Source organism: Lycorma delicatula, chromosome 1 (genome assembly GCF_047948215.1).
Source record: "Lycorma delicatula isolate Av1 chromosome 1, ASM4794821v1, whole genome shotgun sequence".
NCBI classification, from domain to species: domain Eukaryota; kingdom Metazoa; phylum Arthropoda; class Insecta; order Hemiptera; family Fulgoridae; genus Lycorma; species Lycorma delicatula.
In genome coordinates, this window is record NC_134455.1 from 193,914,588 (window position 1) to 193,939,929 (window position 25,342).

Genomic DNA, 25,342 nt, shown 5'->3' on the forward strand with positions numbered 1-25,342 from the left:
GAATTTAAAAAAATACTTTGTCTGGCAAACTATTGCTTGTCTTTCCTGGTTATGCCAATTAAGTATAACTTTTATAAAATAAAGTATACCATTTATTCTTTTATAAAAGTAATGAAAATAATCTCTTTTCATTTTGAGTCTCAAATACAATATAGGAGCCAAAGTTAATTTAATTTTAATACTCCTTTAAGTGATGAAGAAAAATATAGAAAAAAAAGTGAGCCAAAAAACAACATTTTTTTTTTTCTGTGGTGGGGAATAAATTTTAAGAAGTTTTTCTAAAAATATTCATGTAGGTTAAATTTAAAAATATGCTTCAGTAAAATTTTCTCCCTATCTAACACTCCCTTCAAAAAGGCTAAAACAAGAAAAATAAAATTTTCAAAAAACTTTTCTGCATTTTAGGTCCAGAGTCTACAAATGGTGATTTCTTGATAGCTCTGCATAAACTTAAAAAAAATTGTTGAAAAATCTTTAAACAGAAGGGAGTTAGATAAAAGAACAAAAAACATATATTTTAATTTTAAGAGGTGAGGGTTGATTTTTTGAACTTTTTTTTGTTTTTTGATTATTTAACATTCCTCCCACCCCCTTAATTAAATTAAAAAAAACAATTAATATGATTAATGGTCCATACATAGAAATATTGAGTCACATTAGAAAAAAACAATTTAGCCTATTCTAAGACCCAAGGCCAAAAGCAATGTGATGCACATGAATATACATACACATTTTTTTTTTTTTTTTTTTTTTTGAGATGAACCAGTGGGACCCTAAGATATAAAGACTACAAAAAACCTATACACCCCATTTTTGACATGATCACCATACTTTTCTCTTTAATATAACTATACTAGTTACATTTGCCAAGTAAGTTATACAGAGAATATCATGAAGTTCTCCTGGAACCTTCACACCTTACTCTAATCATGAAAATAATGGAAATAGTTCATATAAACATTTGTCCTAAAATGCTCATTTGTGAGTTACAGCTAGTGAATGATTTCGTTTGCATTTCAGTTACCCCAGTGAAATAAGGTTGTACTGAAATTTCTAAGATGTTAAAAAGAAGCACAATTATTGATTTCTTATGGTTTTTGAGAAATCTGGGGGTGAAAATCAATAAATTAGGGTAAAAACCCCTGTTTTTATGTCTGTCATACAATAACTTTGTTAAATGGGTGATAAACATATAAGTTTTAAACAAAAGTTTACTAAATACTGTTTATAAATAGAATTTGAATTTTTATAACTTTTCTTCACCGACTGAATGTTTTTCTAAAATTTAATTTATCTTACACCATTTTGTTCAGAATTAAATTCTTTACAAGTTTTGTAATTTACTTTTACATTGTCTTGGCTGTATTAGAAAACTATCTGCACATAGCAAAAATACAGCTTATATTGTTTCTTGATTGATTCTAAGAAAGGTGAATTATTTCCTGAGTTATAATACTTGGCTGGTCCGTATTTATTTTTACGATAAATAAAATCACGATAGATTATAAACAAAGTATATATGGCAGACAATTATAATGATAGGTTATTTATCATTTGGCATTCATCATTAATCTGTTGACATGATTATAATACTTGTTTGAAAATAGGCCTAAAATTTTATAAAATTTAAAAATACACCATAACATATCATTTAATGACAAAATACTTAATCATTTATAAAGTATAAGCGGCAGTATTAGAATATATTTAAAACTAGTCCATAATACCATCTAGTAACATAAAATAATAAGTTGTATTTACATGAAACCAATTTTCTGTGGGTGAAAACTAAACTGAATGTTTTCAGATTGGATAACAGACACTGTACTAGCCGCCGTAGTCCAAGCTTCAAGATTAATTGTGGCACCAATACAATGTATGTCAATGTATTTGTGTAGAATGTATTACTGGTAGACATAATTTAGGAGCTGCATTATTTAATATTTTTATCATTGTTATTGAATTGGAAGATAATTGAGAAGAATACAAAAGAATGTCCAAAAAAGATGGCTTGGTAAAGTCAAGGAGGATAGAAGTAGGAAAGTGTAAAGGAGGTGGAAAGGTAAAACAGGATGGCAATCTATGATCCTGCATTTGTCCCAAGATACTGGATAGGAAGAATAAAAACAACTAACACTGGTGTAAAAAAATACTTGCTTTTACAAGGAATAAAAGAGCAATTAATTACCTTTGAATTAGAAATAGGAATACAGTTGAGATCAAACATGGGATCGACACGGCATTTTGCTTTCAAGTAATGGTTAAATCTGATCATATCTGAAACATGATTCTTGTAGTCAGGATTGTAAACTAATAACACCTTAGGAGGTTGCCATGGTTCAGTTCCTGAAAAGCAATCCACAAATTTATTGAACATTTTCTGATTAAGAAATAATTACAACTAAATACTTTTTATTTAGTATTACAATCTCAAACATGCAACAGTATCTTAATGAGGAAAATGAGGTAGTTGAAATGAAAATGAAAATTTAAAACCATCCAGGAATCAATAAAATTTAATTACTAACATACTAGATAACACAATTCACATCTGTTAATGATCTATGTGTAATACTTTCAGGGACAAACAAACAACTTCAGGTTATTTTAACAATTTTGGCATAATCAGAATTTCAAGTAAACTTCTAAAAGGGCCATAACATTTTGAGTAATTTTTAAATGTATTTTAACCAATGCTTAATAAATTAAAAAATACTATAAACATCTTTCCTCTATTGAAATGTTAAATCTTAAAATCAATGAACCACCAAAGCATAAAGTGAAAAGTTTAGTTTACTTAATCTTTTACAAGCAGCCAACAATAATAAAAGGTCAGTATTTTGCTGGCACTTCTTTATAAACAAAGAGTAAAGAAAAAATTCAGAATACAATACATACCTGGAGGATATATTGACATGCATGTTCTTCTCCACATAAAGTACACAGCTATTAATACAGGAATAAGGATTACTGTGCCAACCATGGCAATTAAGAGTGGAGTTTCAGTGCTAGCTACTGCAAACATGAGACATTTACAACAATTAATAAAAATGAGTATATAAAAAAATTTAAATAGTAACTTAAATTTATTCACATCACATACAATTCATTATAATTTTTTAGGTACTTTCAATCAATTAATTATCACACAGAATGTGTGGTGATACTATAGGAACTACACGTGTACATGGAATGTGTACATGTGTATGTAGAATGTGTGAACTATATGAACTATATATGTATATATATGTGATACTATATGAACTATAATGTGTGATATAGGATACTATAATAGGAAGATCCTCTTCAGTTTTCTCTAATAATCATAATTCATGTTATTGTTACGAACTAAAACAGGAAAAATGTCTCAAAAGAAAAAATGATACTTATAATGACTCTTTTAACACTAAAAGGGTATGAAATTTTAACTTAACATCATCACAAATTATATTTGTATTTCAGCAGGATTAGGAGATCAAACTTTACATGACAGGCATTTCATCTATTCCTGTCATGTAAAGTCTAAGATAAGCCCATAGGCAGTCCTCTTTACTCATTAAATTATAAGAAGAATGAACTAGTTCTATAGGTCCCATCACCTTCTACATGGACTTGATAGGTCAACTAAAAAACAAAATGTAGAGAAGATATATGAAAAAAGGATAAGTGTTGAGAAATAATGTTTAAATCTGATATTGCAGTACAAAAACAAATCCCAACCAAGTAATGCTAAAGATTCCATTCAGGGAGCAGGCATTCACCTGGCCATGACAACATTGGATACCTTGGTAATAAATTTACTTACAGAAGTTTAATAAATTTCTACCCAGGCTGGAGCAGAACATTACTGATCAAACTGTGCTGACCAGATCAAACATAAGCTATATAAACTGGAATAAAAATGCTAACAAAGAATAGATTTAGGGTTCCTTTTTTCTTTTCCCCTGTTTAGCCTCCGGTAACTACCGTTTAGATAATACTTCAGAGGATGAATGAGGATGATATGTATGAGTGTGAATGAAGTGTAGTCTTGTACATTCTCAGTTCGACCATACCTGAGATGTGTGGTTAATTGAAACCCAACCACCAAAGAACACCGGTATCCATGATCTAGTATTCAGATCCATCCGTGTTAAAATAGCTGGCTGTACTAGGACTTGAACGCTGGAACTCTCGACTTCCAAATCAGCTGATTTGGGAAGACGCGTTCACCACTAGACCAACCCGGTGGCTAGATTTAGGGTTCCTAAAAGAACCTATCCATTCCCTGAACTTATGTATCAACTTGGCCATAAACTATTACTTCCCATACATCAATTTATCCCATAGCATCAAATTCCCACAAACTAGACTCCAGAGAAGATGTTACGAACAGAGGAACAAAATAGAAGGTAAATGTTATTAGGTACTAATAAGTTCTACCTTAACACCAACAAAGAAAGCAAATGAATTTTTTTTCAAGCGTACTTTGGCACAATATTGGTAATATTTTACTTTAAGAGTAATTTTTCAACAGTTCAAATGAATTATTTTTATTTCCTTAATTATTATATTCACTATTTTTTTTTATAGTTTGTAGTAGTTCTATTTTTCAATAAATTTGCTTCAGAATTCTCAAAATATATACTGAACTACACTACTGAATAAAAAGAAAAAATTGTTTTTAAAAGTTAAAACTTGACTTTTAAAAAAAAGGACTTGAATAAAAAAAGGATACATTTTATCTTAAAAATTTCAAAATCTATTTCAACAAAAACTAGTCAGTCCTTCACTTGCAACTATTTGTGTTTGAATCATAAAAAATAACAAACTTGTATTCTCAATGAAAATTTATTTAGAGACTAAAAACTAATGCTGTGTGTTGGTGAAAGTTCAAGGAGAAATTTGAAAAGGAAGCACCAGTGAAAAATGTTATTGAGAAGCTAGTTAAAAAATTTTGTGAAACAGGTTCAGTGTTAGACCAGAAACGTGCTCGGCACAGGTCAGTTTTAACAACACAAGTTGTACAGGACATTAAAGCAGCAGTTGCATGACCAACCTCGTAAATCTTCATGGGGACTAAGCCGGGAAATGAACATTTCAAGAGTTTCAGCCCATTCTGCAGTGAGGAAAATGTTGAAATGTTATCATTATCAAATATAGGGTTTCCTTGAACTAATTAATGCTGATTATGCTAAAAGATGTATAAATTAATGTTCCACTTACCAGCAATTTTTTGTTGTTACCAACAGTTGTTGGTAACAACAACTTGTTTTCCTAGGTTTCAAAAATATTATTATTTAATAATTATTATACTTTTATCTGTCTATAAGGTTTTTCCATTTTAATAACATTCAGCATAATTTTATATTAAACATTTAAAATAAAAAGAAAGAGACAACACTAACTTACCAATAAGAATTCCAGGAGCCCTAGATGCAGAACAGGTCCCATCATGACACAAATCATGCAAAGGTATAACTGAAAAGTTGTATATGCCAGGTCGATAATCTGTATTATGAACAATGTAAATATGAGACTGATTAGGAAGTACAGTTACAACTTTATTCAATACAAGCCATTTGTGGTCAACCCAAGTACGCACCAACTGTATTCTATACCTTGTAATATTAAATATTTCATGTGCAGTCTGAAGATGAAGCCTTAGTACAGGAAGAACTGATACATCAACACTTACAAATAATTTTAATTTTTCAATATCAAGTTCTTTACGATAAGGAGGACATGGATCACACTTTACACCTTAAAACAGAAAATATCACAATAAATCAACATTAAGAAAAATAAAAGTCCACTACATAAACCAATAAAAACTAGCATTAACAGTTTTCTTGGTGAGGTTATCTCAATATATATATATATATATATATATATATATATATATCAACATATATATTTTTTTCTTATGAAGTCATGGTCTGACATTTTATCTTAACATCTTTATTTAAAGCAAATCAATGTACATTTAATAAGATAATAAAGCATTATTTATGATAATGCTTTATTATCATAAACATATGATAATATCTACGCCGCAGTACATCTTTCAAAAAGAGGTTGACTGTAATGAAGCAGTTGCTCACATAACTGACTAAATTTACAATAAACTAGATGAGGATAAGCCAGTAATCGTGATCTTCATTGACTTGGCCAAGGCTTTTGATACTGTATATCATAGGATTTTATTGGCAAAGTTATACAGATATAGGGTGAGAGGTTTAGCTTATAATTAATTTACTAGAAGGTTATTTAAATGACAGATCTCAATTTGTAAATAAAATGAAAAGTAATTCTAGAAATTCATATTGGAGTGCCTCAAAGTTCAACATTTGGGCCATTGCTAATTTTAATATTTATTAACCATCTATTGGATTTACTTTGTGAAGGTGTTGTCGTTTCTTACGCAGATGATATTGTTGCATTATGTTCTAAAAACAATTGGATGGATACAGATTTTTCTATGAATAGAGTATTATCTAATATGTCTGAGAGGTTAAATAATAATCAATTAACGCTGAACATTGACCAAATTTTTTTCTATTCCTTTTTTAAATCATTTAGATACATGTCCAATTTTGAATGACATCAGAATTTAAAATAAACTTATAAAAAGAGTTACCTGCACCAAATATTTAGGGTTAATATGTATTTAAAATGCACAGAACATGTAAGCAATTCTGCGAAAAAAATGAGGTATCTTTTGTTTATCTTTCAAAATTTTATTAACTGTTAAATAATAATGTTTTATTAACTATACATTACAGACTTTTTAATTGTATTGCCAGTTATAGCTTTATAGAATGGGGGACCTGCTTACAATAATGGGTTAGCATCATATTAAACTTTGAGCAAAAGGATTTTAAAAACAATATAAATAAGGAAAATGATAACAATGACATCAAAATGGTAATAAATCACAATCAAACTTATAATTTATGAGTATTATTGTGTAACCATGATAATCTGAAACTAATGCATATCTTGTCTAGTAACAAAACAAGAAACAAACCTATTACTTCATTATTTGGTTAGATGCAAAGAAGGCAAAAAAGACACTTGTACAACGCTACAAAAATATTTAATAGCTTACCAAACAACTTGAAATTATTAAATACAAGTACAAATATACTTAAATCTAAACTGCAAAGCTTGCTATTAATAAGTAAATAAAATAATACACAAAAAGATTTTGTTTATATTTTTAACAAATTAAGTATTTTTATTAGGTTAATTTTACGTTATGTTGTGAGTTATTAGAACTCTGATATGAACTGAAATATATATCATTTTTTTAGAGTAAGATCTTTATTTTCTTTTTTTGTTTTTAATTTTATATATGGGCTCGTGCACATGTTTTATAAACCAACTATGAGGGCGAGGCTTACGTATGAGTAATAGAAGATGTTTATAAGTGCTTATTGGAATATTGTAATTATGTATGTATATATTAAAAGATAAGTGTGCATTGGAATATTGTAATAATACCTGGTAAATAAATAAATATAATTTTATGTAACATATGTCAAAAGCACTAGGTAAGAGTACATATTTTCTCAACTGCAAAATTTTTTTTAGAAAAAATAAAAGTATACATATCTAACAGGGTTATACATACTAGAAATTGCAAAAAAAAGTGTAATAAATAAATAAGACTCAGTGCAGGGGAAACATATACTAAGAACTGCACAGCAACAAACATGTTTAACTAATGAACTAGAGTTAAGTAAGTTATATAACTAATAAATCTATTAGACAAGCCATAAACAAAAGATTTCGCGACTTTTTACAACTTAACCAATATTACAAATTATATAATGTGTGAAAGAAAGAACAGGAACATAAAAATAAATAAATAAGAACTTAAAAATAAGAAAAACTTGGCTGGAACAGCTATGAGATTACATTCCTTTTTATGAGTTTTGTAATGATTAATATTGGAGAAATGCAATAGAATATAAATGATTAAGCCAACGATCTTTCTTTTTCTGTTTATCCTCCACAACCACCGTAAAGTATTACTTCAGAGAATGAATGAGGTTGATATGTATGAATGTAAATGAAGTGTAACCTTGTACAGTCTCAGATCGACCATTTTGAGATGAGTGGTTAATTGAAACCCAACCACCAAAGAACACGGTATCAACGATCTAGTATTCAAATCCATATAAAAGTAACTGCCTACTAAAATTTGAACCTTAAAACTCTCGAGTTCGATCTAGCAGTTTTCAAGTGTCAAGAATAGTTTTATTAATTAGCAGAGACCAGCAGCTGTTTTCCTTGTTTTTGCATGGAGTATTTCTGAAGTTTGTTACATTCCTAGATCACAAGGCATGATGCATTTCTAAATAGAATCCATAACTGAATGGTGACCAGGATACATTAATAAGAAGCAATTACCATTAAAATAGATTTGGTCTGGCTGGACCCTATATTCTTACTTCTTGCACAGGAAGGCAAGTGCATCTGCACCAGTCTGATACAATTTTTAATTGCTAGGTGGGAAGCTTTTACAAGAAAGAGGTTTCTTTTCAGTTATTACAGTACCAATAAAGAATAGCAGTAAAACAAACAGGTTTTTTTTCACTGTAATATTAAAACAAAAACCAAGTGCTTAATAACCAAAATAAAATTTACTTATTTACTATGCTATACAGTTTATAAAATATTGTATACTTCTCTAACAGAACTTTAATACCAATAATACACAAACAATTACCTAAAGTGAGGACATTTGGTACAAAGAAGACAGACTGATGTGCTACAGCACGTTGTCCTGAGCGTGGATTAGCAGTATATTGGAAATGATATGTTTTATATTGAATTTCCTTATTCCAGAGGCAATCGTAGAACAAACTTGTATTGGATGGAATCTCTGGTGTCACCTGGAACTCCCTACAGATATCAGTACTGTTGGATCCACTCTCATAAAAGCGGAAGCGGGCTTCTATAAAAATGAATCAGTAATAAATTATTAATTTTGAATCACTAAAAAAAAATAATAAAAATCTACTTCAAAATTGAAAAGAGTTATTAACACAAACATACATTAATAAGATATTAGGCTAAATAAGATATTTTGTACAATTAAAAATAAGTAACTCTAAGAGTAGTTTGTTATTCTTATGGTAAGTAAAACATTTTCAAAGATTCACAGAATTACGGCAAATGGTTAGCCCAATGCAATGGATATATTTTATAATATAGTCATATTCAATCAATAAGGTGTACATAATGTCTAGGGGGTCCATCAATATGAAGACAGTTTTAAAATATTTTGTTTTATGAAAGTTGTTAGTCATACATTCCAACAATTCAAAACTATATATTTTTTTGTACTTGTCTCTGTTCATAAATGCTGGTCCTCTTGAACATAGCAAACATAACTTTTACTTTTACAGACACTTATACAAATGAAGATATCTCAACACTGAAAGATAGTGTAATCTCAAAAATAAAAACTTCTTATCTGAGTAAGTCTGGGAAATTTTTTTTATTTTGTAGATCAACTATTTCATGATAAGTAGAGAAAATATAATTTAAAATTTATGAACATTTTTCTGAAATTTTACCTTTTCAGTTTTGTTAAACTGATCTGGAGAAAATACCATGATTTAAATTTTATTTTTTAAATAAATTTGTAGCAATTCATTTAAAAGAAGCAATGATTTAAAGTGCATAGCTATACCAACTACTCCTGAGATGGTATACCAACTACTCCTGAGATGGTATACCAACTACTCCTGAGATGGTATAGTTCTTATGTTAACATATAGAAATACAAAAATCTCTGTTTAACTAAGCAGATCAATACCATTCATTCATTATACATTACAAAAAAAAAATCTGTCTACTATGATACAAAGATGTCATATTCTAAAAGATTGAAAAAGAGAAAAATTTCATTTTTCTGTACCACTAATACATAGTAGTAATTATTGCCAACAGTAATTTTTTTTAAGATGATCAAGCCACAAACGACACTTTCAGGTGTTTCCCACAAAAAAATTTTTTCTGAACAGATTTCTTCATATGATAGTCTGCAGAATTTTGAAAAACAAAACATTCTGCTGGTTTAAATTCATTCTACTCTTAAAGTTGGCCATAGAAAAATCCTATCTCCCTCAGCAATTAATAAGATCAATCAACTGCTACCCAATACTTCTTCCAAGATTTCACAAAATTCCAATGTTCTGCTGAAAAATCAGTGCTTGCGCCTGTAACAAGATAACTAGTGCTGTTAAATTAATTAGAGATTTTCCTTTATTATATGGTAAAGCTTTGTCAAAACAGATATTGTTCATCCAAAAAATCAAAAACAGGAAGTAATTTTCCTTACAGATGGCAAAATCTGAAACAAGAGAATATACAAACTCTCCTAGAATAACTTTGGTTACTTGAGACGATCCACTTATTTGAAGATTAAGTTTGTAAACGATACAGAATATACAGAATGATCTTAACTTATAGTCATATTTTTGGTGTTAATAAAAAAGAATAACAAAAGCAATGTAATTACACATATATTTTATTGTTGAAAAGAGAATTTCAAACAGTTTCGACAATAGTTAGCATTTCAAATAGTTTAACAATACTTAACTTCTAACAATTAATTCTTAATTCTTTAACTTCTAACAAGTTCCACGCGAGCACCTTTTGTGGCCTGTAAAATGTATATATGGCATTCAATTTCACACATTATGAAGAATATCTGAAGAATTATACCAACGATTCTTCTTTTTGTTCACTGATGTTAACAACCTTTGTTATGTCTTTGATAAACCCCAAAGAAAAAATCAAGTGGTATAACATCAGGGGATCAAGGTGGCCAATAGGTCCACAGCCAATCCAAGATTGAGAAAATCGATCGTGTAGGTATTTTGTAACATGTAAATCCTGTATGATGGTGCACCAACTAGTCAGAAGTAAATATTGAGTTGTTGATGTTCAATTTGTGGTACTGCAAACTCATGTAACATATCTAGATAACTAGCACTAGTAACCAATGACTCAGCGAAGAAGAATGGTCCAACCACTTCATAAGCAGTCAACGACACAGAATGTTAATTTTCAAGCTAACATGTTATGTTTCTCAAATGGAATGAGGGTTCTCACTACCCCAAATTAAACAATAACAACGATTAACGCAACCAGAAACATGGAAGGCAGCTTCGTCAGAGAAGATTACTTTTTCTAAAAACACATAATCTACGTTCACTTTATTAAAAATGTCCATGACAAAATTGTAACAGCATGGTTTATCATCCTCGGCTCCATGCACCAACTAGAAGTTTTGGTTGCTTGTGTAAAATCATTACAATTGCTGATTGTATTATTCCTAATTCTTACCCACACATTATTAAGCACATTATTCACATAAAGCAGATTATATTTATTTCAGGCAAATACTAAAAAAATTTAACATTTTTAAAACTAAAACTTATTTAATAATTCCAAAAAACATGTAAATTTTCAATTATCTTAACTCCTATAACAATCATATCAAAAACTTATCATACTTACTTGTCCATTTAATGTCTGTGAATGTAACATTAAATCCAACATAGGCATATATTCCATTATAATGAATGAAGGCAGACAAAACCACTTTACCAAATTCTTCAACAGGATCCAAATCTCCCTTAAAATATGATGAAGTACAATCTGAAAATAACAGAAAATATCTGTTTAGCATATCTTTCCTCAATAAGCAGTTCTAGAAAGATCTAATAACTCTTATATGTATGTCTAAAGTGTATAAGTGATATATATTCTTATTTCTGTAAGTAGGACTTTGTTAACAGGACTTTAATTCTACATGAAGACAATTTACAATTACAAGGGTCATATAATAGTTACAGAAATATTATTATTATTTAATAGAAAAACTGACACTGTCTGACATTCAAGCTGACACCCCTGACAGAAAATATCAGCTGTTGAAGAAGAATTTCCATTATTACAACCTCTTTTATATATTTAAAAATATTGGTTCTGCTTGAAACATGTACAATGGAAGAATACTGTGATCTGATAAGATTTTTATTTTCTAAAGGCATAAAACCAACTGAATCTCACTTGAAGATACTGAATCATTGTTTTAAAAAGTTATTGACAATGCAGATTTTTATAAGTGGATTGAACAGTTTAAATAAACTGAACAAATGTCACCAATTTTCATCATAGCAGAAAATCAGTGGAAGATTCAACTGATGTTTTGCAAAATCATATTAATGATCTTATTTGCAAGAACAGACACAAAAATTTTAGACATTACTAAAATTACAATGTAAGGATTAACACTATCTATTCTATTATCCATGATAAGCTTAATTCCCACAAAATATGTTCGAGGTGAGTCCAAGACTGTCGTCTCAAAATCAGAGACACATGAATTCAGATTTGTATGGAACTTAGGCAATGATTTTTAGTGGAAGGTAATTCTTTTTTAGATTACATAACTTAAGAAACTTGGATTCATAATTTTGAGCCAGAATACAAACATCGCAGTATGGAATGTAAATATTCAGAAGTTCACCCACTCTGAGAAAATTTAAAACCTATGTGTCAGCTGGTAAAGTGATGTAAATGATGTTTTTGAGTAAGTATAAAGGTCCAATTTAGCGCACATGTTTGGAAGAATAATGCACAACCAACAGTTGAGTATTATTAAAGTGCTACAAAGTAAAGTGAAACCCACAATAAGGAGGAAATGTCCTGACTTTCTTTCAAAAGGCGTAATTCTTCTGCGTGATAATTCCTGATTCCTTACCGCTCAAAAGACACAGGAAGTGATTCAAAAGTTGGATTGGAAGGTATTACCAAAACCTGCTTAAATTTTTTGTCTGATCCTCTCAGAGTTTTTACATGTCACAAAATTTGGCAACAATGAACAGGTCAAGAGTGTACAAGTATGGCTCAGATCAAGGAGAACAATTCTTTATTATTAGAATAAGAAAACTTATAGAAAGATGGTAGAAGTGCCTAAATGTAGCTGACAGTTACATTAAAAAGAAGTGTTCATTTCATTGTCATTGAATAAATAATACTTTTTCTACAGCCAGTCTCTAATTACTGAATAACCCTGAAACATGATAATATTATATTTAAGGTTCTCTTACTGCATCTTAAGTGAAGCAGTTCCAAAATCAGTTACTGAACTCCAAAAACAAACTTTCATAAGTAGCACTGCACTGACAGTCAGTTATTATTAAATGTAATAATACTTTCAACAATAACATTGTTGTTACAGTAATAATATTATTATTACTGCTGGATTAAGTAGCACAACATAAATTTCAATCAATGAAAACCAAAACATTAAATTGACCAATCACACAAAAAAAGTCAAATGGTTTCTTGTGTATATATATATATATATATATATATATATATATATATACACATTAGTAATTATTAAAGCACAGGAAGCTGAAGAATGGCAGCTGTGCAAAGTATGTCATGCAGGTTCTCTCTGTGTTACTGAAAATATATTAAAAAGTAAACAGCACACCAAAGAATTTTTCTGATATAAACACATATATAATATATTCTAAGATACTTAAAAATATTGTATTACATATTATAAAAATGAATGAATTTTGGATTACAGACACGTAACTTTGTATAAATAAATATATAAAAACATTTTCCAGAAATTTTTTCCTTACATCTATGTTTTTCACATTTTTTGGGGGAAAAGGATATAAAAAAGACTACTATGTCTACATGTAGGAAACAGCAAAACCTCAAAATATCTACAAGTAAGTTTTACTGACATACATAGTGATTTGTTACACACAATCATTTCTGCAAGTCTTACAATTTTCAGTTTATTGAATAATTACACTACAAATACTTGAGCGGAATTATCCATCACATAAATCTAAATATATAAAAAAAATTAATGCATAATAAGACAGCATACTTAAGTAAAACTGTAGTAAACATTGTTGTTTGATAAATATACTTACAACAGTTAAAAAACTATAAAATAATCCACCATAATTTTAATCCTTAGAGTATCACCAATAGGATTATCTGAACATCAGAAATTGGTGTTTGTAAGAGATAGTACTTATTAGAAATATTCAAATACTGTTTATTTAAACAATACTTATTTTGCTGGGATTATTTCACCAACAAGATATTTTTAAAAAGGTAAAATCTTACAAACTTATGTATTCAGTTATTCAAAATACTCATCGAATTACTACTATTATCTTTGTGATAAAAGTACTCTTACAGTGTATTCTCAATTATTTTTTATGAGAAGAGCAAGCCTTAAAAAGTTTTTTTTTCAACATACTGCATATTCCTAATGAAACTCTCCATTGTGTATTGCAGTTTTAAACATAAATTAAAAATATCAGTTAAATAATTTTTATTACAGTTTTGTAGAAAAACAACACTTATACAATATCTATCTCTACAGATCTTTTCATAATTAGATCAGTAGTAAAATCAGATAATGTATCATCTATGCCCATCACTGTTGAAATGATGGTATATAAACAAATTTATACAAACTGAATTTGTATCAATCCATGAACACACACACACACACACACACACACACACACACTGACAAATTTGGTTGAGGTCAACTGAACTCATAAAAACAAACAAAATATAGATATCCAGAGCATATACATACTAAAAAACATATGGTTAAAAATAATTTATAATAAACAAAATATATATTTATTGAAATTGTATCAATGTTTTCGATATAAAATTATTATAATCATCTTAAAATTGTTATTTAGTCTGAGGATTAAGAGAACTTTATAATCTCTTTTTTTATGTTTAATTACTACTAAAAAAATAATTTTGAATACAAAACTATCCAACCACTATATTCACTGCAAAGGTATTATACTTTACTACCCATCTAAAAAAAAATGGAAAAATAAAATATAATTTAAATACAGCTTAAAATATGTTTGTTTTTATTTGTAATTTTTAAATGCTTTATTTATTTTTGAAAATTTACCTTTTACTTAACACAAATTTATTATTTATAAATGAAACTATTTTATTTACTACTGACTTATTTCTTATTATTGAATTAATTATTAATATCAGAATTACACTATTTTACTTATTTCTGGTGTTAGTAACTTCAAGGTTTACAAAATACAGTTTTCTACATATAACAAATAAAAAAAATAATTTATTTACTAACAGTGCACATATCCTGAATTATTCTAATGTACTGTAATCATAAAAAAAAAATATTTTAAATAATGATAGAGAACTAAACCAAAACACTAGCAATCAGTTTATTTTGTTTCTTTCTATAACTATGTTGTACTATAGCATACCATAATAATTATGCTTAAAAATCACAAACCCAGACTACTATAGGTCTAGGATAATGCTGTACAGATTATAATCTAAATATAAAATTAATTATTTTTAAATATAAGAGATTTAATGTTTGCTTAATTGAATGTACATGAATAAAATTTCATTACAGGCATGAAAACTTTCAATTCTTAGTTTTAAAATAAAATCACCTGATTCTGTTTTGAATACCTTCTTTAATAGCCTGTAGAAATCTTTTGTAAGAAAGTAGAAGTGAGAATGGAAGTCCAGTGTATTATCACTATTATCTGATCTCAGGTGAAAGTTGAGAATCATTCATGTTTAAATGCATACACGTGAATAACATATATGCTAAAGCGTACTATGCTTCAGGATATTCAGCTACTCAAAATTATTGGAAACTGAACTTTATAACCTTAATATTAATTTTTATTACTAAAAGAATTTTAAGTATAATTGTGATTGTTATAATTTTATAAAATGTACTTTAATGATTGCAGCTCTGAAGATATCAGAAGGATTGAAGCCACAATGGAATATAGAATTATTATCAGAATATGGTGTATACAATGTGGTGTAATTCTAAAAAATTATTAGAAAATAACTAATGAAAAACAGCTAAGTAATTATTGGATATTAAATGACATTACCTTCAGATTCTCTATCATATCTAACCAACATGCAACTATCTTGACTGGCATCAGATAAAGGAATCTGGAAGAATAAAATTAATTATACACCTTATTAAAATAAAAACATAAATATTGTATAATAATAACAATTTTAAAATGATATTTACAATTTAATATTACTTATTAATAATAAAAAAAATATAAATGACTTACAAATGTTTCAAATTTTTGACTTTCAAAGGACCCTTTACCTTTTTAACAAATTAGCAAAACCTTCTTCAGTGGCGTTATGCGGCATTATTTAAGAAACTATAAATTTAAAAACTGGTTTTAAATTTTTATAAGAAATTACTCATAAGTATTTATGACACCGCCAATGGTGCTATTTAGCACTGTCCATCCCTAGCCGGGGTCCTCGTCCTGCAAGTGATAATGGAGTATTGAGGGGGGAGGAGTATCAACCTCAATAAAAAACCTAGATCCACCTGGCTCCAGAGGAGCACTCAGTTACCCAGTTATAGGGAATCTGCCTAGGGTTTCAGGTGACAACTGTCAACAGTCTTCACAGCAGAGGAGGAACTAGATTCCCAACAGTGTAGATTGTAGAAGACCCTAGAGTGGTGACTCAAATAAATTATCCTGCAAGTTCAGAGGCAGCAAGATATGTACAGACCTATTATTGCACGTAATCTGCACAACACTCATAACACAGCCACAGAAACCAAATTAGCCTTGGAATGAAACAGAAAACATTGGTTAAAAAAAAAAACTCTAGGAAAAATTTACAAGAATTAACACGTAAGGAGTAGATCTGGCATTCATTCTGAAACAAAAAAGAAGGTACATGGCAACAAATATGTAGTACATTTCATGTTTTACAGTGGTCTGCAACACAACCAACAAGTAAAGGGATAACTGTTTATATCAAAAAGGTTTGAAAGTCGGATCAGGATATATATTATCTAAGATACAACAATGTCAAATTAAACTGAAGCATATTAAGAGGAAATATGAAGCTTATGCACCACAGAAGAGGAAGAAGAAAAAAAATAATTTTTAAATAGATAAATATACCAAGTCATATCAAATAGTGTTATGTAGTGACTTAAATGATAGAGTGGGAAACTATCCTATTCTTGAAAAAGTAGATAGTTTTGGTGAAGGTATGGTTAATAAGAACAAACACTTGTTGAATGACTTTGTTAGTTTTAATGATTTAAAGATTAGAGAACTTTCTTCAAAAAAAAAAGATGTTCATTAATATAAATGGACAACTTGAAGTTTTAGGTCAATAATTGACTACTGCATAACAAATACGAAATTAGTTGGATGGGATGTAGATGTAAGAGTTCACTGTGCTTTTGATATCGGTTCAGACCATTCTCTTAATCAGCAAGATAGATATGTATACAAGATGGAAGTCGAATCTAACAAAAGCATAAAAGAAAATCAAGAAGTCTATAAGGTGTATCCGCTACAGGAAGAAAGTATTAAAATTATGTTTCAGCAGAGACTGAATATGGAACTCAAGAAATATAGATATAAAGTCAGAAAAAGAGGAAGAAGGGAACAACTTGGAAGACACTATACATAAAGTTTCTGTGGAGATTCTGGGAAAAAAAAAAAACAAAATGGAAAGTTCTAAAAATGTGGACAGAGGAAACAAAAAAGGTAAAATAATATTGCTTACAGGAATTATATATATAATCCTACAAAAAGAAACAAATATAAAAAAAAAGAAATATTGCAAAGAAAGTGGTTAGGAAAATAAAGTTTCCTGGGAAAGATTTACTGCACAGTTTGAAAATGATGTTCAGGGGATAACAGAGTATTCTTATAAAGCAATTAAAACCATATATAATGAACAACGTGACTGTCAAATTAAATGTCAATGGGAAGGAGAAATTGATGAGGCATTAAAAAAATTGTAGTTTACTTAAGGGATTTGTGAGGAAAAATTGCCTGATAAGGACACAAGAGGCTTGGAAAATATTATAATTATGGAAGTGACTGAAGCAGTAAAGGCCTTGAAGATTAGGAAAGCTACTAGTGCGAATGGGCTCATGTGGAATGTTTGAAACATGGCGGTATTCTATTATACCAAAGACTGTTTCATCTGTACAATATGACTGGACACAAGGTAAGTCCCTTTGAGTTTGTAGAGAGCGAAGGTTATCTTCTTGTTTAAAAAAGAGGATAGAGAAAAGTGTAAGAATTAAAGCGGCATTAGTTTATCGGATGGAATGTATAAAATATACTCTACGATCTTAAAGCTATAGCCAAGCATGTTATCTAAGAGGAGCAGTTGGGGTTCAGTAAAGGTTCCTTGGTAGCAGATGCGGTTTTCACTCTGGACCAGATTTTAGAGAAGAAGAAGAAATTCAATTTAGAAATGCAATTAGTTTTTGTTGATTTTGAAAAAGCCTTTGATAGTCTGGACAGGAAGAAACTATGGGATATATTAATAAGAAGGGGATCCTTTCCACTTTGTTAGAGCCATAGTTTATATAAGGACACTACAATAAACATTTACACAGATAGTCAGCTAACAAAAAAAGTTAAGACAAAGGAGTTAGGTAAGGCTGCTCTATCTCTAACACCCTTGTATATATTTGGACGATGTCATTGGTAAGTGGCGACAAGGTTTCGACTCAGGGATACAGTTAGGCGCAGACATATGTATTAATGTTTTAGCTTATGCATATGATGTCGTTATGATTCAGGAGACAGAAAATAAGCAGCAAAGGTAAATTTTCACGCTGCAGGATGAGATACAATTCTTGGGGAAATTATCCCGCTTTAAATATTTAGGTTGTGATGTACCTTTCTTTGAAAAAAAAACATAACAAACAAAATTAATAGATTTAGACATATCTGTGGAACAATACAGAAAAATCTTTAAAATATTCTGAAGGGTACAAGGCTTAAATTTTATAAAACTATGGAGGTATGAGTAGTATTGTACGGTAGCGAAATGTGGGTGCTTTCTAGAAGAGAAAAAGAGCAACAGTGGGCAATGGAAATGAGGTTTCTCAGAGCAGTGAAAGGGTGTAGGTTGCAATATAAATTATTGAATGAAGGCATAAGAAGGTAACTGAATATTTTTAATATTGAATAAAAACCTAAAATGTACTAAAGAAACCGAGTGATCATTTAGAACATATGGACGAAGTTCACTGCAGGGGAGAAATACAAGCACTGGATTGTTTTGCTTTGCACTATCTACGTAAAGTATAACTCGACTCTTTTTAATTACTGCTGATACTTCATTAATAAATACAAAAAAAAAAACTGCATCCAATCTGAACCAGCAATACTCCACCTTTAAAAAAAATATAAAGAATATATTTTTAATCAACATATATTTTAATTTGATGAGACGAGATTGAGGAGTTTCTAACAACTCCATCTGATTCTTATTATTACACATTGTTTCCCACCTAATATATGTACTGTAACTCAGTCAAAAGCATTACACCTAAAAAAATGTACACAGCCCTTTCTACTGATTCATTACATCTGCCAACCCTTTCCTCTGTAAATTACTAATGTATTTTTTTGGATTTTCCCTTCTCTAAAGCTATTTTTTTCCTTGTATTTTATTTTAATTCAGATGAGATTTTAACTTAACTTGGAAATATTCTTGAAAAAGATGCAAAAGTTCCTTCAGGTTCCTTTGCAAGTCAGTAATTTTCTCATTTTATCATTATGTTCATGTAAAAGTTTAATTTTGGTTATTCGTAATTGTTCAAGCAGTAATCCTTCTTCAAGTGAGGCACTTAACCTATTACAAGGCTCTAATGTGCTGATTTTAGAGTCTCAGGTCATGAGACTCTACAAGATTACACATCTTCTACATTCATATGTATCACACTCATCCTCTGAAGTAATACCTAATGGTTTCAGAGGCTAAACAGAAAAAATTAAGAAAAATGGGCATGTTACTTATTCCCTGTGACATTTTTGGACCAGAGATTATATTTCATTCATGAAAATTTATTATTTCTTTAGAGAAGTAATTATTATTAAGACAACCTCTTACCTCTAAAATCATATTAGAATAATCTGGGAAACTAACCCTATGAAAACTTGAATATTTACACTGTATCATTTCTACCGCCTGAATAATTTTAATTTCTGGTTTTTAAGGATATTTATTAAATCACTAACTAATCCTGTTTACTGTATGATGAAAAATTTTCATTCACAACTGTAACACAGTTGCTGTTGCCTAGTTAACAACATACTCACCTCTTCCTTCCGTCATTAATACTTCCCATGCTGCTTAGTTAAGTTACTATGTGCTTTCAAATTACAGTATTTTACAATTTTTAGAGCTTTGTACTTCCTTTTAATAATTTGTATTTTTATTTACCCTACACAGTTCTTGTTTTCTTTCTCCAAGCACACTTTCCCTTAACCTGAGTAAATCTTTGGATACCCATTTATTTCTTGAAATTTTCTATTTTTAAGCTACTCTTTTTATTATCAGAACAAAAGATAAATATTAAAAACATGACTGCCAAAAAAAAAATCCATTGCAGACAAACATTGCTCTTTAATATAGGATAATTAAAGAGTGTGCAGGTGACAATTTTGAATGTAGTTTATTTTTCTAATTTTTTAAATTTATTTTACCATGTGATGATTATATTAAGTATGAAAACAGCTTTGTACTGCATATCTGAGAAGTATTTAGAGGCAGAAAGAAATGGGCTCTACATAGTTAAAAAAAATCTACATTATGGTGGGTTTTTAATTTTATCTGTCATTTTTAATCTGTCATATTGAATCAAACTTAATTTTTACTTCCTTGTACAAGGGAAGTATTGTGATCATGAAAATTTTCAGTTTTCAGATTTCAACAGAAATATCCATTTTGACCATCCCTGAATCAATTTTGACTAGTTTCAGCATGATGTCTGTACGTACGTACACATACGTGCTTATGTATTTGACATAACTCAAAACAATTAGCCATAGGATGTTGAAAATTTGGATTTAGGACTGTTGTAACATCTAGTTGTGCATCTCCCCTTTTTATTGCAATCAACTGGATAAAAGGCGTCCAAAAAAGCTTAAAATCCAAAAAATTTAGATTTTGGACTTTTTCTTAACTGCAGTAATAAGCCCTCATTGAGAGCTTCTAACAACATATCATAAGTGGTACTTATTTTCATTGGTTCCAGAGTTATAGCCAAATAAAATTTTAATTAATGAAATATTTGGATCTTACAAAGGGAAGGCACATTAGTTCAATCCGCCTTCCATCTCCTTTTTTTTTAATTTAAATATATTGATTTATTAATAATTATTGATTACTTGATTACTGATTGTAAAAAAAGTTTTACAATAAATAATAATAATAGTAAAAAAGAATATATGAAAAAATATCAGAAGTTATTAATGAAATAAAATTTCATGTAATTTTCATTTTAAAGAAATGTGTATGTAATTTAATAGGCGTATAAGGAAGTCATGTGGTAACCATATCAGATTTTTTTTTTAAATAGTAAGTTGGACATATGACACACGATTTCAATTTTTACAATAACAAATTTTAAACAGTGCTATAACATTGATAATAATAAACAATAACTAATAATTAACAAAACAACATCAAATTAAACGGCTATATTAACTGATATTATTTACTTTAAATATTACAATATTTATTTTAAAATTTTAAATGCATGTTTTTGATCTTAAATTACTAACGAAATAAATTTTTAAAGCATACCATTCTACAATAAATGTTCAAAATGCTTCCCCTACAGTTTGGCAGTGTGCTAACTTCCAAGTAATATCAGTTTATAACGTGTATATGTCTGGTGGTATACGAGCATATTATTCAATTATTCTTTTCAATTCATCAATGTCTGCAGGTTTTGTTTTGTTTGTAAACATTGTTTCAGATACCCCCAAAAAAAGTAATCCAGAGGAGACAGAGTTGGAGACCTGGCAGGCCATTCTATGGCTCCTCCTCAGCCTATCCGGCGATTTGAAACTGTTCTTTTAAAATTTTCCGTACCCTCAGATAATAATGAGGTGGTGCCCCATCTTGCTCAAACCATACACGTTATTATTTAATACTTGTCCAACATTATCCCGCATATTTGGTAAAATCCTATTGGCTAACAAGTTGCAGTAAGCATCTCTTTTAAGACTGTCATCTAAAATAAAAAGGCCTACAATACAATGAATGATTCACGCCCTAAACATTCAATTTCTGGGGGTGCTGTCTATGAGCTTCCAACATGCAGCTTGGTTTACTGGTCCAATATCAACAGTTTTGGTTATTCACAATGCTATTTAACATAAAATTTGCTTCAACAATAAATATTACTGAATTAGAAAAATTTGCGTCTAAGTCTAATTTTTACATTATATCACAATACTCAACATGGCGTCAAAATTATTTTCTGAAAATTCTTGCACAAGGTGTAGCTTATAAGAAAGAAAATTTATTTGTTTTAAGAATTTTTTAAACTGAAAAATAATTGATGTCATGTTGGATAACAGCTTTTCAAATCGATGAATGTGGTCTGCAATACATCTAATGACTGCATCAACTGTTAACAGTTCTTGGTCTACCGGTGCGAGAACTGTTCTCATTTGGAGTGTTGACAGACATGTTAATTTATGGTAAAGTAAATAAAAATAAATTGGTTGCTATGCATGAATACCAGGAAAATTATCTACATTGAACAGTCCCAGACTGTAAAACATTTGACACTTTGGAGAGGCAAGTTCAAGAAACAGGTATGGTTAAACTACAATTTAATGGTGGTAGTGAACGTTTTGTGAGAAATGCCGACACTGAAAAAGCAATATTGAGTGCAGTACACTTATATCTCACCTCAAGCATCAGAAGGTTGTCACATCACTTTCACATTTCACAATCAAGTGTGTGGCGAATGTTACAGGAGCAACAATTATAGCCATTTCACACAACACATGTACAAGAGTTATTACCACCTGATTTTGATAAACGGATGAAATTCTGTGTATAATTAATTAGAGAATGTGAACATTATACCGTTTTCAAGGCATTCAATTTTAATTCAACAAATGATCAGTGCATCACTATCACTTTTTGATTTTTATATTTGGTATATGATAACTACCGACCTTGCAGTGGCAAAAAAAAATTTTTTTATATTTAAAAAAAAATTTTTCTTGAGTACTATCATCAAGGACTATCATTGAGGAATATCATCTAGCTCGGCAACAGGTAAAAACAGACATTTTTGTCATTTTTTCGATAAGCTGTAGCATTGTTATTTTACATCATACAGAAGGTCAGAAAGGGCGTTTTGGAAAGAGTATAGATGGAACTTCATCTTAGTGCACTCAAAATTCATTTTGTTACTAACCAAATCTTGTAATGTTTACTGATATTTTTTATGACCCAAAATAAATAATAATAATTAAAATAATAAAATAAATAAATAATAATAATTTTATGACCCAAAATAAATAATGAAGGGCTTAGGTTAACAGGCCTGTTGTTTACCTTTTAACTCTTAGGTACTAGTAGTAATTATAAAATAAAAATTGGACTGATACAGTGTTCTTCAATAAAAAAATTGCCCACGAAATGAAAATATCTAATTTTTAGGGCCCAAAAACCACATGTGGGACAGGTGACAAATATCTGAAATTTTTACAGCAGTAAGTACTTTTTATTTTGTTACTCAAGGGGGTTGACAAGTAAAGTCAACAAAACTGTTAAAAACACTACTCCTTATAACCATAAAAAACGTACCCAAAAATAATGATGTTACGCATTTTTTTCAGATAATAAAAATTACAACTAAACTCATTAAAAGGAATAAATTGATAATTAATAAATGGTCAATTACAAAATGATAAATAGTCAATTACAGAATGATAAATAATAATTACAAAATGATAAACAATTCAAATACATTAACAAGTTATTCAATTCACTTTTATCTTATTTTATTCCTCCTAATGGGAAGTTATGAATAAATCTTGCACTTTTTGATATTAAACTTAACATAACTTAGAGCCCCTGCCATTATTTTAATGAGTAGAACTGATAACATAAATATTTTTGATTCAGAGGTCGCCCAGACTTTCAGAATGCATTTCTGACTTGTAGAACATAACTGTGAAAGGTTCTTGTTATTGGGACTATTGTGATTACCTGAAACAAGAACTGAGGTATTCTTCAATCTCTTGAACAACTTTATTAGAGCAGAAAATAAATGTTATATTTTTAATATTGTCTTTGTAATAATTGTACATTTCAGTTGTAACAATGTGATTGTTAACTGTCCTTTCAAGGCTTCCTTTAGTCACAGTTCTTTTTACAGTTCCAATATCATCACATGGTTCTTTTTCATGGTATAAGGCAAAAAAAATGTCATTCATCAAGAAGATTTCAAAATCTTCTTGATGGTAGCACAAATTTATGAAATTTTTTTTTGTTCTTATACTGGGCTAAGGAGCCACACAAAAAGAATCGGGACATTGTTTAATAGAAGCTAGAGCTAATATTAGGAATAATAATGATGCTATTAGACATGCCAGGCTAGCATGGATTCGCCTAGCTGAACTATGCACTGAACGGAATAATGGCCACATTGAGCAACTGCTTCAAAGAAATGTTTCAGCTTTATCAAGTAACCATACTGACATTCAATAATTTTTAGAAAAAACCAAAATGTGATTTTTATTTCTTTAAATCGTTTTTTATTTATTTTTTCAGTTATTGATAACGTTTCTATTTGTTTTCATTTGCATTATATTGTTCACACAATGATGAAAATTGTTCTCTTTAAAATCGTATCACTTTTTTAATCAAGTTTGTGTGATTTGTTTCTAATTAAGTTAAATTTCTCAAAATTTGCGTTTAATTTTAATAGACGTTATTTACATCAATTTTCTGAGAACTAGATTCTCCACAAAGACAACTAGAAATTTTTTTTGTTTTTGGAAAATTAACAAAGTTATTTTATTTAAAACTAAAAAAGTGTATTTTCCGACAAAACCTTTGTGTTTTACCTCGTTTTTCTTAAAACCTAAGCGAGGTAGAGGTTTGGGACCACATTCACTCAATTTCTTAGATCATTAACCATAAGAAAGCATCACAAATTTACAACTCCATTTGTACCCTAAGAAGTCTAGTACGATTTAATTTCACAGAGGGAGGAGAAAGCAGGGCTAAATGTATTGCAAACCGAAACTCGCTAATGAACTGTTTTCTGACCTATTTGAACTTTTTTCATTTTGGCTGCAGAATCATCTCCCCCGAGACTGTTGTGCAATTTGGAATCTCCCGTATATGTACAAAACATACACATTAAATTATAACATTTAACCTAAGTCCTTATAATATAATGAATTTAATAATA

At 29.3% G+C, this 25,342-nt stretch overlaps 1 protein-coding gene across 1 annotated transcript in view; it reads right to left on the bottom strand.

The window, feature by feature from the left end:
- LOC142317737 (uncharacterized) overlaps positions 1-25,342 on the bottom strand; it is a 65,771-nt gene that overhangs the window by 29,522 nt on the left and 10,907 nt on the right. The window contains exons 2-7 of the mRNA XM_075354285.1: positions 15,978-16,041; positions 11,521-11,661; positions 8,717-8,944; positions 5,392-5,742; positions 2,899-3,015; positions 2,189-2,346 (exon numbers count right to left, since the gene is read on the bottom strand). Coding sequence (XP_075210400.1) covers positions 2,189-2,346; positions 2,899-3,015; positions 5,392-5,742; positions 8,717-8,944; positions 11,521-11,661; positions 15,978-16,041 — 1,059 coding nt within the window. The remainder of the gene's footprint in view (positions 1-2,188; positions 2,347-2,898; positions 3,016-5,391; positions 5,743-8,716; positions 8,945-11,520; positions 11,662-15,977; positions 16,042-25,342) is intronic.